Source organism: Nelumbo lutea, chromosome 1 (assembly GCF_056320005.1).
Source record: "Nelumbo lutea isolate HS-2025 chromosome 1, American lotus-T2T, whole genome shotgun sequence".
Taxonomy (NCBI): domain Eukaryota; kingdom Viridiplantae; phylum Streptophyta; class Magnoliopsida; order Proteales; family Nelumbonaceae; genus Nelumbo; species Nelumbo lutea.
This window is the reverse complement of record NC_142684.1, coordinates 187,344,114-187,360,225: the sequence shown is the minus strand read 5'-3', so window position 1 is coordinate 187,360,225 and position 16,112 is coordinate 187,344,114. Positions and strand designations below refer to the sequence as shown.

Here is a 16,112-nt window from a genome sequence, read left to right as displayed (position 1 = left end):
TTCCAATCATTCGAAAGGTAAGGCAGCTTTTTTTGGAAGAGAGGCGAATAGAATTACAAACCTATCAAATCAAAGGGTAACAGAGACCAGCATACATGCAATTTTTTGTTCTGGGAGGGGGGAGGCAAATTGGAACTTTTTTCTTAAATTAAAAAAAAAAAACAAATCAATAGTACTGTTAACATGTAACATTCGACAACAATTCAGATTGGGCATTGTAAAACACAAAAACGCGTATCCTCCCTTTCTAATCTCTATAGGAAAAGCTAAATCTATCGAGTCTGTTCTAACCTCCCATTGAAGAAATCATTACAAATAGCTGAGACTTGACCATGAACATTCCGAAGAAAAAAAACGTTATATAATACCATTTCTACTCTCTCTCTCTGACATTTGCTTAGAACATGAGTTTGCTGTATTATATTTTCCTAGTGATTTGCCACCACCGTTACAATACATGCAAGGCCTAGAAATGCATGAACAGCAAAGGCTGAATTCAAACAGGATCCGTGTAATTCGCTCTGTCAGTCGGTCGAAGCCATGTTTCCAATCAACCATCCAAAATTATCCAACCCATAGGTCATACATAACCATGATGATCGTTGGACAGACCCATACAGTTCTCAAAGGCTGTGGCCAGTGGGGTTGCAAAGCATTTCTAGATCTTCATTGGCAATCACCCAATAGTCGACTAAATCTAATTAGATTTACACTTCTGAGCACAATCTTGATATCTAGCCCACGTATGAGCGTCCTTCTAAATCAATACATTGCTTATTCTGAGCACATGAGACGGATTTAGAACCTGCAACCTTTACTGTTTCATGCCCAAAACCATTACTTAAAGATCCAAAATCCGATTCGTCATCATCACTGTCGATGTTGGTTGGGGTCACCCGATTCTGATAACTTCTTCGCCGAAGAACAAACACATTGAAATAATAGCTCACCAAATCCCTCCTCTTTTTAGTAGGAAAAGATTTAAATGCCTGGTCCCAGAAACACTTGTCCAGAGACGGTGGATTTAACCTCACTATAGCCTTGAACCTCTTTTCTTCTTCCTCTGTCCATGAAAGTGAAACTTCCTCCCCCATGTAGTTGAACCTCCAACGAAGGAAAGCCGACCCCAATTCAATCTTCAGTCTCATCCTTTTCTCCGCTATGTGAAATCTAATGCATTCAACGGACCCTGGAAATTGACAGCCACATGAATCAAATCTCCCCTTGCCAATAGGATCTCTTTCTATTACAGAAATGCGTTCACCTGATCCCAGTGGCCAAATCTGTGTACCCAACCATTTAGAGTCACTTTCAGAAGCTACACCAGTCCAGTCTGGAACTTCAGCTTGATACATTGGGCCCACAGAAACCTGCTTCTGAAAGTAATCATCACTGTGCAAACCAATTTCCATGTTTGCAGTCAAAGAACCAACAGAAACAAGCAATTGCCGGTCACGGGTATTAATCTCCAGCACTTTCATGCAAGGAGTTAGGCCCATATTCAAGTCACTTTTGGATGACTTGGAACATGGAAGTGAGTGAGATTTTTTCAGAGAAAGTAGTCTCTCGCTGCATCTCAATCTCTCTGTAGAATTATCACCACCGCTATGATCCTCATACATGGAGGGATGCATCTTCTGCTTTTTCTGCAAGTCAAAATAGCATCTACTTCACATAACGAACATCATAAAAGCATCTATATTTGTTATGAAAGTTAGAAATGGTGGAACTTTGTCAAAAACATTCCACCACCTCTCCAACTGGATGCAAATGAAAATCTTTTCTGAGTAACTGGAGTTCCATGAAATAGTTACTTAAACTGTACAGAGTAAAAGCAAAAACAAGCTTCAAACCTGAAGACAGCTACCAAAACTTTGTTCATTGAACCATAAAACTAGATTTAATTTTTTTAAACTTGGAAGCTCTCTAAAAATGTGCTTTTAGATAGCAGAATGGAGAATGGGCTATTCCCTTGTCCAATTCACATACACAATCAGGATTTAGGAACACTTTTTTTTTGGCAGGTAAGATGCATAAGGGCACCCCCAATACCTGATGGCACTATCATATTGAACTTTCATCTTCACTCTAAAACTCTAGACCTTCAAGTCCTTTTCAAAGGCCAGAGGAGATAGTTCATCCTTATTGTCTTAGAGTGACTGGAGATGGTATCTCCATTATAAATAAATAAAAAAGATTTTGACTCTCCTCAAGAATTGATGACACGCATTTCTTGGGTTTTAAGCACATTGAGATGGAAGATGATTTTGGGTGATCATTGGATGGAAAACTGATGGGCTCTCTTCCCCCTTGTATGCGACAGCACGTCAACAAGCAGGAGTCAAAGGCTCAAGAGTGAACATCTGATTCAGCAAAATTCCTAAATCTGCCAAAAAACATGCAAAATGTTAAGAGGTGGAATCGGAAGCGCTGAGATGAATTCAGGATCTATAAGGCTTTGTTTGGCTTGAAGGAAAAGGTAAACCTGTACAAACCTTGCTTAGGTTTCCCTTCCTTTCCCTACCTTTTCTTTCAAAACCAAACACAGCCTAATGGAATAGTCTCATTCTCTAGATTATTGGTTTCTTGTGTCTTCACATTATTCTTTTTTTTATCAGTAAACACAAATAAGAAGACTTGAACTCAATCCTTTTGAGAGCTGCAACTGATCACTCTTGTATCAGAAAGCTCAGCCTGCCATTACTCCTATCCTCCTCTTTTCAATCCAAGAATATTATCATTGATAAAGATGAACATAGTTGTCAAGGTGACGCCTAGGCGACAAGGCATCCTTTGAGGCTCACCTCGCCTAATCGCCAAGCAGTTTTGTACTATGTATTATAAAATACTTTTTTATTCTTTATTTTTTGACATTATAATTATAAAATAGGCACTACTAAACTAAAATATTCATTCTATACATTTATATACTAATTAATTTTTATTATTTTCTTATTTGTTAGGGTTTAATCAATACAAACATTGCTAAATGCTGTATTGAACCCCCAAAGACTTAAAACCTGAACCAATAAGTAAGGAAGAACTTAAAACTTTGTCTAATCAACACATTTTCTTTTCTTCTTTTCCTATAACAAAAATAAGGGTTCAGCCCCCTTTTTTTTATTTTCTTTTCCTTCTTCTTTTTCTTCTCATGAATTTGTTGATTTTCTATACTTTAACATGAACTCTATACTTTTCTTATGAAAATTATGAATAATTATTAAGGAAATATGGTTATGGTACCTAGGGAACTACCCTAGGATCTATATTTTCTAGATAAAAAAATCCATCGCCAAGGTGACAAGGTGCCCCCCGTCGCCTAGCCTCGCCTTGGTGCCTTGAAAACTATGAAGATGAAATAAAATTAGGTTGAAGAGCTTGGAAACAGATTCTCTGTATGTGAGGGGTGAGGCTGCATACACCTGCCCTTCCACAGACCCCACATTTTATGTAGAATTGAAAATTAATGCTGTTCAACCACAATATGATATTTAGTGCAGCAGTACTGATTTTTTAGTTCATGGTAAATTAACCCAGAGATATGATTGTAAAAGTAAACTAAGTGCTACAAGATTAAAAACCTATATCTTGAGAAAAATAGGAAGGCAAAGCATGTAATGGTTACAATTGTCTTGCCATTTGTATCATATAGACACATAGGTAACTTTTGATACGGATGCAGTGAACATAATTCATATGATTGTAAATGACAATAAAATAGATAAATATATAATTACAGAAAAATATATGTATTTAAATTAGACTTTTACATGATAAATAAATGGGTGCTCAAAGCCCTCTCAAGGTTTCTTCTGAGATAACTTTGGAGCTCAATATCTGAAATAATTTCTTTATTTCATAGTTTACATTAAATCCTAGGTTTAACTCTCGTAAAAGAAAGTTCTACCATTCAAAGAAAAACAAGTTGGTATTTGTTTGTTTTATGATAAAACATAACATGGATTTCGTGCATGTGGCTCTAATCCAAATTTTAATTCATGAAGAATAGTTTTCTCTGTGGCTTTCATCCAAGATAACCTCAAATTCAGATCCTCAATTCCTTGATTGTTATTTTCATACTCATGATTATTTTTTCTTTTATTGTAAAAAAGTGATCTTTGCTTGATGATTTATTCTTAAGTAAACAGGAATTTCTACAAGAGCTTCTCCTTGGAAATCTACTCATGCCATTCTTCCATCCTTCCTCTCATCAGATATGATCTTTGCTTGGGAAATCTTGTGAAATTCTGGGAGCATGTTTGGGTGGGAAAAATACCTCTGAAAGCAATTCCCTAATTTCCCTCTCTAGGTTTAAAAATGAGCCTATCTCCACCTTTCTAGTTCATTTTGACTTGAACTCTGCTCCTGATTGGAACCTGAGTTTTAGAAGGGCTCTTAGAGATTCTAAATGGAACAGTGTTTCTGACTGGATTAAAATCCAGGACGAAGTGGTACTAGACCCCTCTAGGAGGGATAGTAGGATGTGGACCACCCATTGCTCCCAGGTTAGGTGCTTTTTATTGGGAATCATTTTTTAGAAAAGTGTAACACTTGCAATTTGCTCCAAAGAAAAAAGGCTTAATGGTAGGGGTGAGCAAGAAAAACCAAAAAAAAAACCAAACCGAACCAAAAATCCAGTTAACTGAACCGGTCAATTCGGTTTCGGTTAACCAATATAGAACACAGACAATTAACCAACCCGACCAATACACATATAAATATATATATATATATGTATATTATATATTTTATATTTTCTATATATTATAAATCAATAAATATGCATTATATAAATAAATATATATTTATAATATACAATATTTTATTTATTTCTAGTTTTTATTAGATATTTATATATTTTTATAATATTTACTGTAAATATAAAAAAACCAAAAAATCGACGAACCAAACCACCGATTAACCGAACCGATCAACCATACCAATAAGCTTCAGTTTGGTTTCAGTTACCGGTTTTCCATAAACCGGTAGTACCAGTTCGATTTAAAAAATCAGCCCATGGTTCGGTTAACCGAACCATGAGCACCCCTACTTAATGGGTGTCTATCCCAACACTGGTGTATTCTATGAAAGTATAATGATGAGAGCTGCTACCACTTATTAACCTCCTGCCTGTTTGTCTCAGCGATCTGGAATTGGTTTCTCTCTCTATTTGTTTGCAGATGGATCTCCCCACCAAATGTACAGATCTTGTTTAATTCCATTTATATTAGAGGGTCAAAGAAGAGAGGTAAAATACTGTGGAGATGTGTAAGAGCAGCTACTTGTTGGACAAATTGGGAGGAAAGAAACCAAAGAATCTTTGCTGAAAAAGAAAGAAGTATGGACGTCATCATTCAAACAATAACTATTAGGGTAGTTCATTGGGTCAAGACTATGAAGCTCTTTCAAGGATTTTCCATAGGAGATGTTTTTTGTGATAATTCCCATAGGAGATATTATTAAGAATTGGAAAGAAGAGGCATGTTCTCCTAAACTGTTACTAGTCTGGTGTGATCCCCTCCGGCTGTTGGTTTCCCCAAATTGAATTTTGATGGTAGCAATGAAGAAAACCCAGGCCCATCAGGTATGGGAGTATTTGGGGACGAGGAAAGAAAAATTCTTGCTTTGTATTCTGATCCTATTGGAGTTGGGGATTCCCTAAGAGATGAAGTCTTCGTGGTTTTGGAAGGGACAAAGAAAGCAAAGGAGTTGAATATCAGAAAACTGGTGGTGGAAAATGCTAATTAATGGCTGGCTGCAGAAGAAAGAAATTGGGATTTGGAAGTTCCTAAATGAGAAAAAGAAAATTAAACGATTGACCTAGGATAATGGAGATTAAGTTTCAATGGATTAAGAGAAGTGCAAATTCTTTTGCGGACTCACTTGCTAAACAAGGTTACAAGGGGTGGGAAGTGTTGATCTTTTTTTGGGCATTGCCAACTCACTTGCTAAACAAGGTTACCTGGGATTAATCTCAAGGAGAGTTAAGATTTAAGAGATTTTACCCCTCCCTCCTCATCTCTATTGTACTTACTACTCTTTTTAAGTTTAATAAAAGCTCAGTTAATTATCCAAAAAAAGAAAAAAAATATTAAAACAAAAAAGAGAATACAAAAGGTAAGGTGACAAGGCTTCACCTCAGTAGAATCCCCAAGAAGCATAAATAGAGCACTTGGTCGCATAAATAGGCTACAAAATATTGTCATTGTGAGATAAGACCATAGTAGAAGTGAACAGACCTCTCACAAATAATAAAAAAGATTGGAACACTAGAAAACACCAAAAAGAAGAAAGAAAGTTGGATATTAAAGATATCGTCTTCCAACCATTCATCAATCAAATTCGTGTCACATCAAACAAACTATTCTTGAAAGGCTAACACAAGCAAAGTAGAAAAGAAAAACTCTACTCTATTCTTAAAAATCAACTACTTTCAATTACACAGATTGTTTCCGCATCTACAAACCAACTATGAGATGCTTGAACATTTTTATTAACACCAAATAAACAATGATTAGAAATCGACAACAATTCTTATTTCTAATATAATATAGAACAAACACTCCAAAAGTAAACATTTCTTCTCATCCCAGTAGTTCAGGTTAAATCTCAGGTAATTAACCTGCAACTTTAAATGTTAGCACGTTTGTTACTCTCCATGATTCAAACTTGAGACATGGTGGTGGATTCTGATATCATTTCTTACATGCTTGACCAATGCACCAAAGCCTTAAAACCGATGGAACAAGTCAAGCCAGACATTTAACTTTTAGGACAGACTCTTTCTTCTCTCGTTCTAAAAATATGGGAAAGGTCATGTGGAAGAGTACAATGGATCTATAATTTAACTAGTTTGGGAAGAGAGGAATATATGAATCTTTAAAGAAGAGTGCCCACATGAAAGTAGTATAAAAGCTTATACTCATATGGACGATTCAATGGATAAAAGCCTTAAACCTCTTAAGCTCTTTTTCAATGGATGACATTCAAAGAAGTTGGCAAAAGTAACAAATTCATCATGTACTAAGAGAAAAGCTGCAATCCTATGGATTCCCCCAGCTATGGACCCTATGGAAATACAGAAAAGTCAGGTATTGGAGTGTTCATCTTGAAAATGTTTTGGACATTTTTTCAAGGGAAGATTCAATTAGAGCCGAACTATTAGCCATTTCCGCATGGGCTGAGATCGGAAAGATACTTAAACTATAGAAACATTGTAGTGGAACTGCATAAGGGGATTCCAAGGTGATAATAAATTCACTTACCAGCAAAAGGTCAGGAACTTGGGAAATACATGTTTTAAAGAAAATGAGGAATCTAATTAGGCTATGTTTGGTTTGAAGGAAAAGACAGGGAAAGGAAGGGAAAGGTAAGGAAACCATTACAAACCTTGTATAGGTTTCCCTACCTTTCCCTGTTTTTTCCTTCAAACCAAACACAGCCTTAGGGGATTAATGCATCATTCACTTGGGTTTAAATATCAACAAACCATATGGCAAACACCTCGGCAAGGCAAGGGGTGAGTAGAAATCAATTGTAGCAGGGAGTTGTAAACTGAAATAGAATTACTATGGTTATCCAAGTAGTAGAGACCATCAAACAAACTATAACATGTTCTCCACTGTGAATTGTTTTTCTTGTTGACAGTTACAAAAACAAAACAAAACCAGCTCTGTTCTTAAAACAAAAGCACAGAAAACACGTTCTTGGTTATGTATTGTGTTTCCAAAACTGAAACTAAAACATGTTCTTAAATTCCTCACTTAAAGTTTGTTTTTTTCTAGAAAACATTATTTGATGGTTTCAAAAAACATGTATGGTTTTTTTGAAACAAAACCAACTTGTTTTTAATTTCCAAAATAAAAAGCACAGTTCAAGAACATGTTATCTTGCTGATATTGCAATTTTAAAAATAAATGAAATCAAAAACATCATATTGTAGAAAACCCCCTGAATGAGTCTTTCACAGTTTCACAATCTGAAATATTTCATACTTTCTTAACCCAAATAGTGGGATCACATAAGTGTGAAACGGGAATATCCAGTTTAGGCAACAATGCTGGCTTAAAAACCCTCTTTGTATATAAATCCATTCTTTTTCAAATATCAACTGAATTGTACAAGTAACAACAAAATCCTCATTGTTATGCCAAAGGCACCCTCTTTACTCTTTTTCCCTACATTCATCTCATTATACATAAACCTTATAACATCTTCAGAAAGCTTTGACTACGTTAGCTGTGTCACTAGTTATTTTCTTAACTTCCATTTAACGTTAGTCTCCCCCTTTTGATCATTAATCAATTATTTAAAGAGCAAATTAGATAAATACAACACCCAAGGAATATCACTAACACAATAGCATGAATAAGCACGTTGTAGATTGTTAAAAAGCTGTTTGTCTTTTGTTTTTATTTCTCTTTTCGTATCACAAGGGTACTATTGTAGTTCGCCCTCTTCTATATTATGTTATGGTCGCCCTGATATAAATTCCAAAAAGCTGGCACCGCCAGCACCAAGTTTTGCTCACAGATCTCTCTTTTCTCCTCTTCTTTCTTTCTTCTCTCTTCTCTTCACTCTTCTGGATAATATGGTATCAGAGCAGGCCCATTTGATCTGAAAGGAGATCGGGAAAGCACTCTCTTGTCTTCTCCCTTCACTTGCTGCTGAATTTTTTCTCTGAAACCTAGGTAGATCTTTGGGATTGGAGAATTTTCTTTTGGCATAAATCTATAAGCTCACTTTCTCAGAGAATTCATATTATTAACATGAAGATTGCAAACCTTGTACTTTTAACTCCTACAACTGAACTATTTCGCCTCTATACATCCCAAAACCTTAGTGCAGTGCCTTACCTATCCAAACAAATCCAAGGTCGATTCATCAAAACATAACAAGCCAAGTAAGGTGTGGTGGATTCAAGTGACACAACACACAAAATGAGCCTTGACTGTAAGGCTAGGCTCAAATACGATCCAACCTATAATGCAGAGTCATATGCACAGGTGTCATATCATGCTGGATACTCCAATTTTTAGTATAAATTGGTATAATGTCCTTGATGTATCTGCATAACATAGCATCCAACTGACTATGACTTAGTCCCCTTATACTTGAAATATGTCAAAATCCAAGGCAAACTCTTCTAATATTGTACTACAGCAGATTGGATTTGCCAAAAAAATAAACTTCTTGAAGGCTGAAACAGCAATGGATGCAAACAAAATACATCATTCATATGTTTACTAGAAAGAGGCATATAAAAAATACGAAGTTTGAGTCTTTGACAATGAAACATTATGTGGGAGAAAAGCAATTCATAAGTGTTCACCTATGCCAATAAGCAATAGAAAAAAGATAAAAGGCATTTATTATGGTCCATCTAGGAACAACCATACAATGGGAAAGCTCTATAATTCATAACAAAAATACCATCTGAAGAAGTGAAGATAAAGGTCCTAATCCTCACTCACCGCTCCCATCTTCCACATCATTCTGGTATTCATGCACATGGATGTTGCATGTACTACTTAGATGCATTAACATGCATGCCAACGTTGCTTACATATGTGGATGTTTATGCATGATGCTGCTGTAATAACCGCAATATAAACAATCACAAGGTCAAATAAATCTTTCCTTCTCTTCTTTCTCAATCTTTTTTAAAGCAGGATTTTAAATAGCTGTTTTTTTTCTGTTTTTCCGCCCAAAACCATACTTAATAAGCTCACATGGCATTACCATGTCTACATGGTTGTCAATACACTAAGATGAGGACATGCAGCAGGGAAGCACCTTCTCTATTTTTGCTAGGTACCTGTCTAGGCAATTATTTTTTATTAAAAAAAAGAATAGTAATTTTAACTTATTTCCCTATGAGCTAGCTTGTTTTCATAGTCGAAACAGCAACTAGCAAACATAATGAAAGCAACATTCTATTTGCCTATCAAAGAAAAAAAAATAGTGGGTGGAGGCTAGAGACACATTATGTCTATATGAGAAGAAGAAACAGAGAGAATGTGATACAGTATGGGTAAATAAAATAATGGAAAGAGAAAACAAACAAAAAATTGTGTTAACAAGACAGATATATGGTGCAAAAAGAGCATGTGTTCATGTCTATGTTTGTTAATTACAGGGAAAATAATATGTAATATATTCTTCTAGTCATATAGAAGGAAAAACAATGAGTAGCAGTTACAAAGAGGAAGAATATTAACAAGGCAAATCAATGCACATGCACAGGTACATTGCATATGTATGTATAGGGAAAGAGATCATACTGTTTTGATCACAAAGACTTAGAAGAAAATAGAATAAGAAAGCCCTACTTCTGTCTTGGTGGTGAATCTACCACGTTTCTATAGTTTATGTGTTGGAGATGGTTTGCTGATGTTGATGAGAAAACAATGTTTTCACTCTTTTGCACTTGTACAATATGATGCCATTGTTCTATGCCTAAAGTGGCAACACCCCACATACAATATAGCACAAAGAAGAGGCACATAGCTATCCAAAAAATTTACTTACAACCTAGGAGATGCTTCAACAACTATGTATGTCTAGTTAAATTATAAAACATTTTGCACTTATTTTCCCACCCTTTGCTTTGTGAGGATGTAAATGTTCCTCTGTTTTGCATCCCCTATTACATTATGTAGACTTTTACAATCTTCATCCATGAGAGGCCAACACAAACCCATCCACTCATGTAGCTTATTGACTGTATGTGTGGAAGTACCCTATGATTAATTAGTTCTTAGTTATCAACTTATTATACCCAATACTTCAGAGGCATGAGATGAGGCACGGACTAGACAGATGAAGCATAAGCCAGGAGTTCTCGGGATTAAGCATTTTTAAGGGGAAAAACATGAAATAGCAAAAATTAAAAGTTGGAAAAGATGATGGCATAAATGAAGTATAAGAATATTAGGAGATAGACAGAAACGCTTTGCATTCTTATTAAATCCATAAATAACTATTTCCATCCCATAAAGACTGTTCTCTTTAAAAAGAAGACAGATTTTAAGAAGATAGCTATTAATGTGTCCTCATTCATCCAAACTGGTTTTCAATTTGCTCTCCCATCATTAGGAGATACAATGTAGGAGGGAAGAAAGACTATCTAAGGTTGGTCCCAATTATCTGGGGTCGTGAGAAGGGTAGAATGGGTAAGGTCCAAATCTTTGTTTTTTTGGCACAATGTAGGAGAAAAACTCTGAAAATTTGCTATCCAGTTCTTATAAACTGCAAAGGGGAAGAAATTGAAGGGGGGTCATTCCACAAAATTAGAGTTACGTGGTTGCCTTTGGAACTTTGTGTGTTATGCCACCACAAATTCGTACCAATCAGACTTTTGGAACATCTCACAAGACAACAATAACAACACTAAGCAATCAACAAGACCACATGGAATGAATATAAAGTAAACAAGGACATCCTGATATATGACATGCTACGAAAAGACAACCAAATTCTAAGAGCACTTTTCAGATACTTGGAATAACTCCCCCAAGTAACAAACCCAAGGAAAGTTGCCTGGATGTTCCAAGACCTACTATATATACTACTACTACTATATATATATATATAAAATTTCCGGGCAAAGTCATAAACGGCCATTCCTACTGTATAGCCACATGCCCATCCACTTGAGGGCAGCAAAGTAATACCAAGGCCTACTACGAATATGCTAAATGAATAGAACTCTTGTTGAATCAGATTGGGGCATTATCTGAAATTGCTCCAATAATAAGCAGATATATATATATATAGATGTTATGTATGTATGTATGTATGTATGTATGTATGGATGGATGGATGGATGGAAGTATATGTATATGTATGGAATGTATGCAATGCGGTGTGTATACATGGTATATGGCATGAATATATGCATATATAGTATATATAGTATTTTATCGCACATGTGGTATAATATATTAACATGATACTTTTTTTGTAATTCTGATTATAAAAGTAAACTAAAACATTATTTTTAATATATTTAAGACATTAACCAGAACTGGACCCAGACATGTATTATCAGGCTCAGGGTGCGGACTGGACCAGGCCCCAAGACTGTTAATGCCCTGTAAAAACTTGGCCCAGCACTTGATCAGCCATACTGTACAGGTTTAAAAGGATTTCACCCTATGTTGGTTCCAATTGTCTAGGGTATTGGGAGGGGTGGACTAGATATAGACCCAACCTTTGGCCTTTTTCTTTTTGGCAGTTGGCACAATGACTCTCCACAAGTATCTTATTTTAATTGGAGGGCCAGAGCTAAGAAAACTTAAGACATAATTTCTCGCATTCTAAACTATAACTTCTTTTCTCTCACAGTGTTTAGGGTTACGGAAAATGGTGATACTGAGTTCCCACCAAGGATCAATCATGTTCAATTCTCGCACACAATTGAGTTCCCACTTCATCTATTGCACATAGGGAGTTGACTCCTGACCAAGAATCTCATCTCTTGGAGAATATCTGTCAGAGTTTTGAAGTTAGTTCCTTTTTCTCTGCTTTTGTTAGGCTTATAGAAAAGAGAATTATACTTACATTTTTTCTCTATAAACCAAGAAGAAAAATGGGGGCTTTGTGTTTTTGGTTATTTGAGTTTAAAGTTCAAAATTTGTTTTATGATTGGGTAATTATCAAATTTCAGCAAAATCAGCTTGCATTGTGTTGGGAAGAAGATGAAGATCACCATCTCTGAGGCCAAGTTCATTATGAGTTCTCTGGTTACATGTGAGACAGAATTAACCACTTTTTCCTTTAAAAACAAAGAAAAGATAATTAGCTTTAAGTTTTTCCATTAGGATCTGCCGTTTATGATTCAGAACTGCTTGTTATTCATGGTGCAATTTGTCGTAAGACGTAAGATCCATTTCTCCTACTCTTTATAATATCTTTTTTTTTTTGATAAATTACTCTTTTTAATATCTTGTGTACCAGAATCTTCCAAGTTAAACACAGAATGTATGATACAAACTTGTTTCTTAAATTTGTTTTGCAGATATGGAAATTTTTGTCTTTTATTCTTTTTTAAAATGTTATTAATTTTGTACGAATTGAATCAAATCAGATCTCACTTTCTCGCCAAATATTAAAAGCCCGTTTGGCGCATCTTTCCGTGCGGTCTTTCGGCTGTTTACAAGCCGGGCAGACTGAATTTTGGTCTATTCCCATTTGGTTCACGGAAGATCTAGCCGCCAAAATCCGGAGCACCAAAAAGATGCGAGAAGCACATTTTGGGCTGATTTCGGGATTTACGAGCCAGGCAGACTGAATTTTGGTCTATTCCCATTTGGTTCGCGGAAGATCTAGCCGCCAAAATCTGGAGCACCAAAAAGATGCGAGAAGCCCATTTTGGGCTGATTTCGGGAAGCTCCAAATGAAGCTTTTTGCGTCTTTCGCGTTTTATTCTCACACGGAAAGACGCACAAAAAGACGTAATACTGTCAAACTAGCTTCGGGCTGCTCAAATCTTCATGCAAAAGCTCAATACATCTTTTGACTGTCAGAGCTACCAGAAGATCTTCCCAAAAAGATCTTAAGTATTGAGAAAGGATTTTAAGGCCAATCCTAACAAAGAATCCATACCTTAGAATGAGATTACAAAGGTAGCATAGCCACCCCAGACAGTTGGGACGTGGCTTTGACAAACATGACGATAACAAAGAAGAAAACACAACTTACTTAGCATGTTTTTCTTTAGAGATGGGCTTAATTTGCATGCTTTAACCATTCTATGAATCCATAACTTAGAATGGGATTACAAATGTAGCATACCCACCCCAGATAGCAGGGATATGGTTTAGACAAAAATGATGAAGACAAAGAAGAAAACACGACTTAATTAGCATGTTTTTTTCTTTCTGAGATGACGTAATTTGCATGTGTTAATCATTCTATGAAATCGTATTATAAGATAGGCAATCATGCCTCATGCTGATAATAAAGCATCTTCATCAAAACCCATATGCAAAAAAACAGTTATTAAACATTACATACCCTCCACGTATTTTTCTTTTTGGATGCAAAATTTTGCATTGAAGTCAAATATAACTGTAAGATTGATATTTACCTGCAAGAGAGACTGTACAGAACTTGAAGGAATTTGCCTTCTTAGAAATAATGCCTCACGTGCCAACAGAGCGTGCATCCAGGAGTCGCTACCTCCACACCATTCTGGTAACATTTTAATGGCAGGATCACCAGGATTCTTGGCAATCTCGGTCACCCAATTCAGCATTCCTGATAGAGACTCTCGCTTTCTCTTACGAGAAAATAAGTCTTCATTAACAAGGCTTTTATCCAAGAGTATAACATCTTCCTCGTCGTCAGCAAGTTTCTCGTCACTGTCCAACTCGATCACACTTCTTATCTCAGGTGCGTTACACGTGTTTTCCGCGGCTAACAAATGAAACTCGTTCTTAGCTGAATCCAACTTAATCGAATCATCTTCTTTCTTCTTTTCCTCTGACATCTGGGACGGCATAACTATGGATTCGGCCTCTAACTCCACGGAAAACAAACCCAAGTTACCACCACAGTCCGATAAACCTACTGTAAAGCCCTTATTTCTAAAGATTCTCTGTAACCATCGAGCTAACGTATCCGAATACTTTACATAAACCAGCTTCACAGAAGACGTGACGCCCGAACCCAAGCCGACCTCTTCTGACACGGAAGCCCACAACCTATTCTTAGACACACAATCGTATCCGCCCTTTTTCCTCACAACCCAGAAGAGTTTGAACAAATCTACAAACCGCCCATCACCAAGCATTAGAGGTAAAGGCCGAAGATCTCCACCGGTAGAGATCTCTTTTAGAAAAACAGAAAGAATCTGATCGAATAGACATCGGAGCTTGTCTTTACAACCACTATCTACACTCCCCTTCAGTGAAGCATCGAGATCCAAGTAGAAGCCATCACTCTGAAGATGTCGAAGGACTTCAGCGCGATCTAGAGCAGACCCATCAGTTAAAATCGACCATCCTGCCATGGATTTCGAATTCAAACCCTAACGAAACAGAGAAATCCGTTTTTCACTTGTGATTTTTCTTTTTTCTTTTTTTCCTCTATCATACGATTGATATGAACAACAATGGAAAAGAAAATTTTAAGGAAAAAAATACGAAAAAGATAAGAACAAGAAAAAAAAAATAACGATACCGATAATCGCTCCGGGGTCTACTCGGAGTGAGAGAGAGAGAGATATAAAAGTTTTTGGCGGGAAGTGATTGATCTAGGGCACGAGAGCAGTTTTTGCGCTCCCCGTATTTTCTCCCATTGTTGTCCCGCCCATTATTTCACACACACGCACACACATTCCCTCCCATTTCGTGGCTGCAAAAACGCCAAAGAAATGGCGAGGGCTTTTTAATGTTTGAACACTGAATAGATACAGCATCAGTTCAAATTCTAGTTTGTCACTTGGAAAAGATGCATTTAGAGAAAGACAGACGTACCAGTACTTTAGTTGGGAGTGACCCCTCCCCCCAAAGCCATGTCTCGGCCCTTTTCACGCCCCCCCCCCCTTCTTTCCTTTTATTTTTTTCCTTTTTTCTTCCAATGCCTTCCTCTGTCCCACTCCTGGTCCTCGGACTAAACTCAAAATAGGGTGTTAAGATGGCCAATTTGGACTTGGATCAGTATATTAGGGTTTTCCACAAATAAGAGCCACTGCCGTCTCTCAGACTCAAACTCAAATTTATAGAGGGCCTTCTTCATACATAACCCTGGTTCACAAACTAGGGGTTGAGTTGAGTTAATCCAGTACAAGTGGGTTAATTATAGGTCACCAGCAAAATAAAACACTACAAATACTAAAGCCCTTTTTTTCTCTCTTCTTTTTATTTTTAAAGCCACTATTAAAATATTAAAGACAAAAGAAAAAAAAAAAGGAAGAGAATTATAAAAGAGATTAGTAGTGACAGGTGTAGGTGACGAGTTTTAAGATCCGCCATATTTTTTGTTGTCCAAGTGATGCAGTTTTTTCTTTTTTCGTGCGATTGAGAGAGCCTAAGTATCATGGCACAATGCACGAGGAAATTATAATCTTATATAAGCATTAAAAGTATCCACGTGGCATCTTGCAT

The 16,112-nt window shown here is 36.4% G+C and overlaps 1 protein-coding gene across 5 annotated transcripts; it reads right to left on the bottom strand.

The window, feature by feature from the left end:
• Positions 1–339: 339 nt before the first annotated feature.
• On the bottom strand, positions 340–15,695 carry LOC148879882 (ARID/BRIGHT AND ELM2 DNA-binding domain-containing protein). 5 transcript variants are annotated; one of them, XM_088961612.1, is made up of 4 exons: positions 15,483–15,615; positions 15,187–15,360; positions 14,093–14,976; positions 340–1,646 (listed from the first exon to the last, which is right to left on the bottom strand). In XM_088961612.1, exons 3-4 carry the CDS (start codon positions 14,795–14,797, stop codon positions 735–737), a joined length of 1,617 nt encoding a protein of 538 aa, XP_088817738.1. In that variant the 5' UTR covers positions 14,798–14,976; positions 15,187–15,360; positions 15,483–15,615; the 3' UTR covers positions 340–734. The 5 variants fall into 5 exon arrangements, with proteins under 5 accessions (XP_088817738.1, XP_088817736.1, XP_088817737.1 ...); XM_088961610.1 differs by having other exon boundaries at positions 14,093–15,009; positions 15,483–15,542; XM_088961611.1 differs by lacking the exon at positions 15,187–15,360 and having other exon boundaries at positions 14,093–15,009; positions 15,483–15,695.
• Positions 15,696–16,112: the final 417 nt, after the last annotated feature.

Excerpts from the sequence above, each read along its gene's own strand:
- LOC148879882 (XM_088961608.1), bottom strand. The coding sequence starts at position 15,016 with ATGGCAGGATGGTCGATTTTAACTGATGGGTCTGCTCTAGATCGCGCT. Across the intron at positions 1,647-14,092 it reads CTGTACAGTCTCTCTTGCAG|AAAAAGCAGAAGATGCATCC; the intron begins GTAAATATCAAT and ends TTTGACTTGCAG.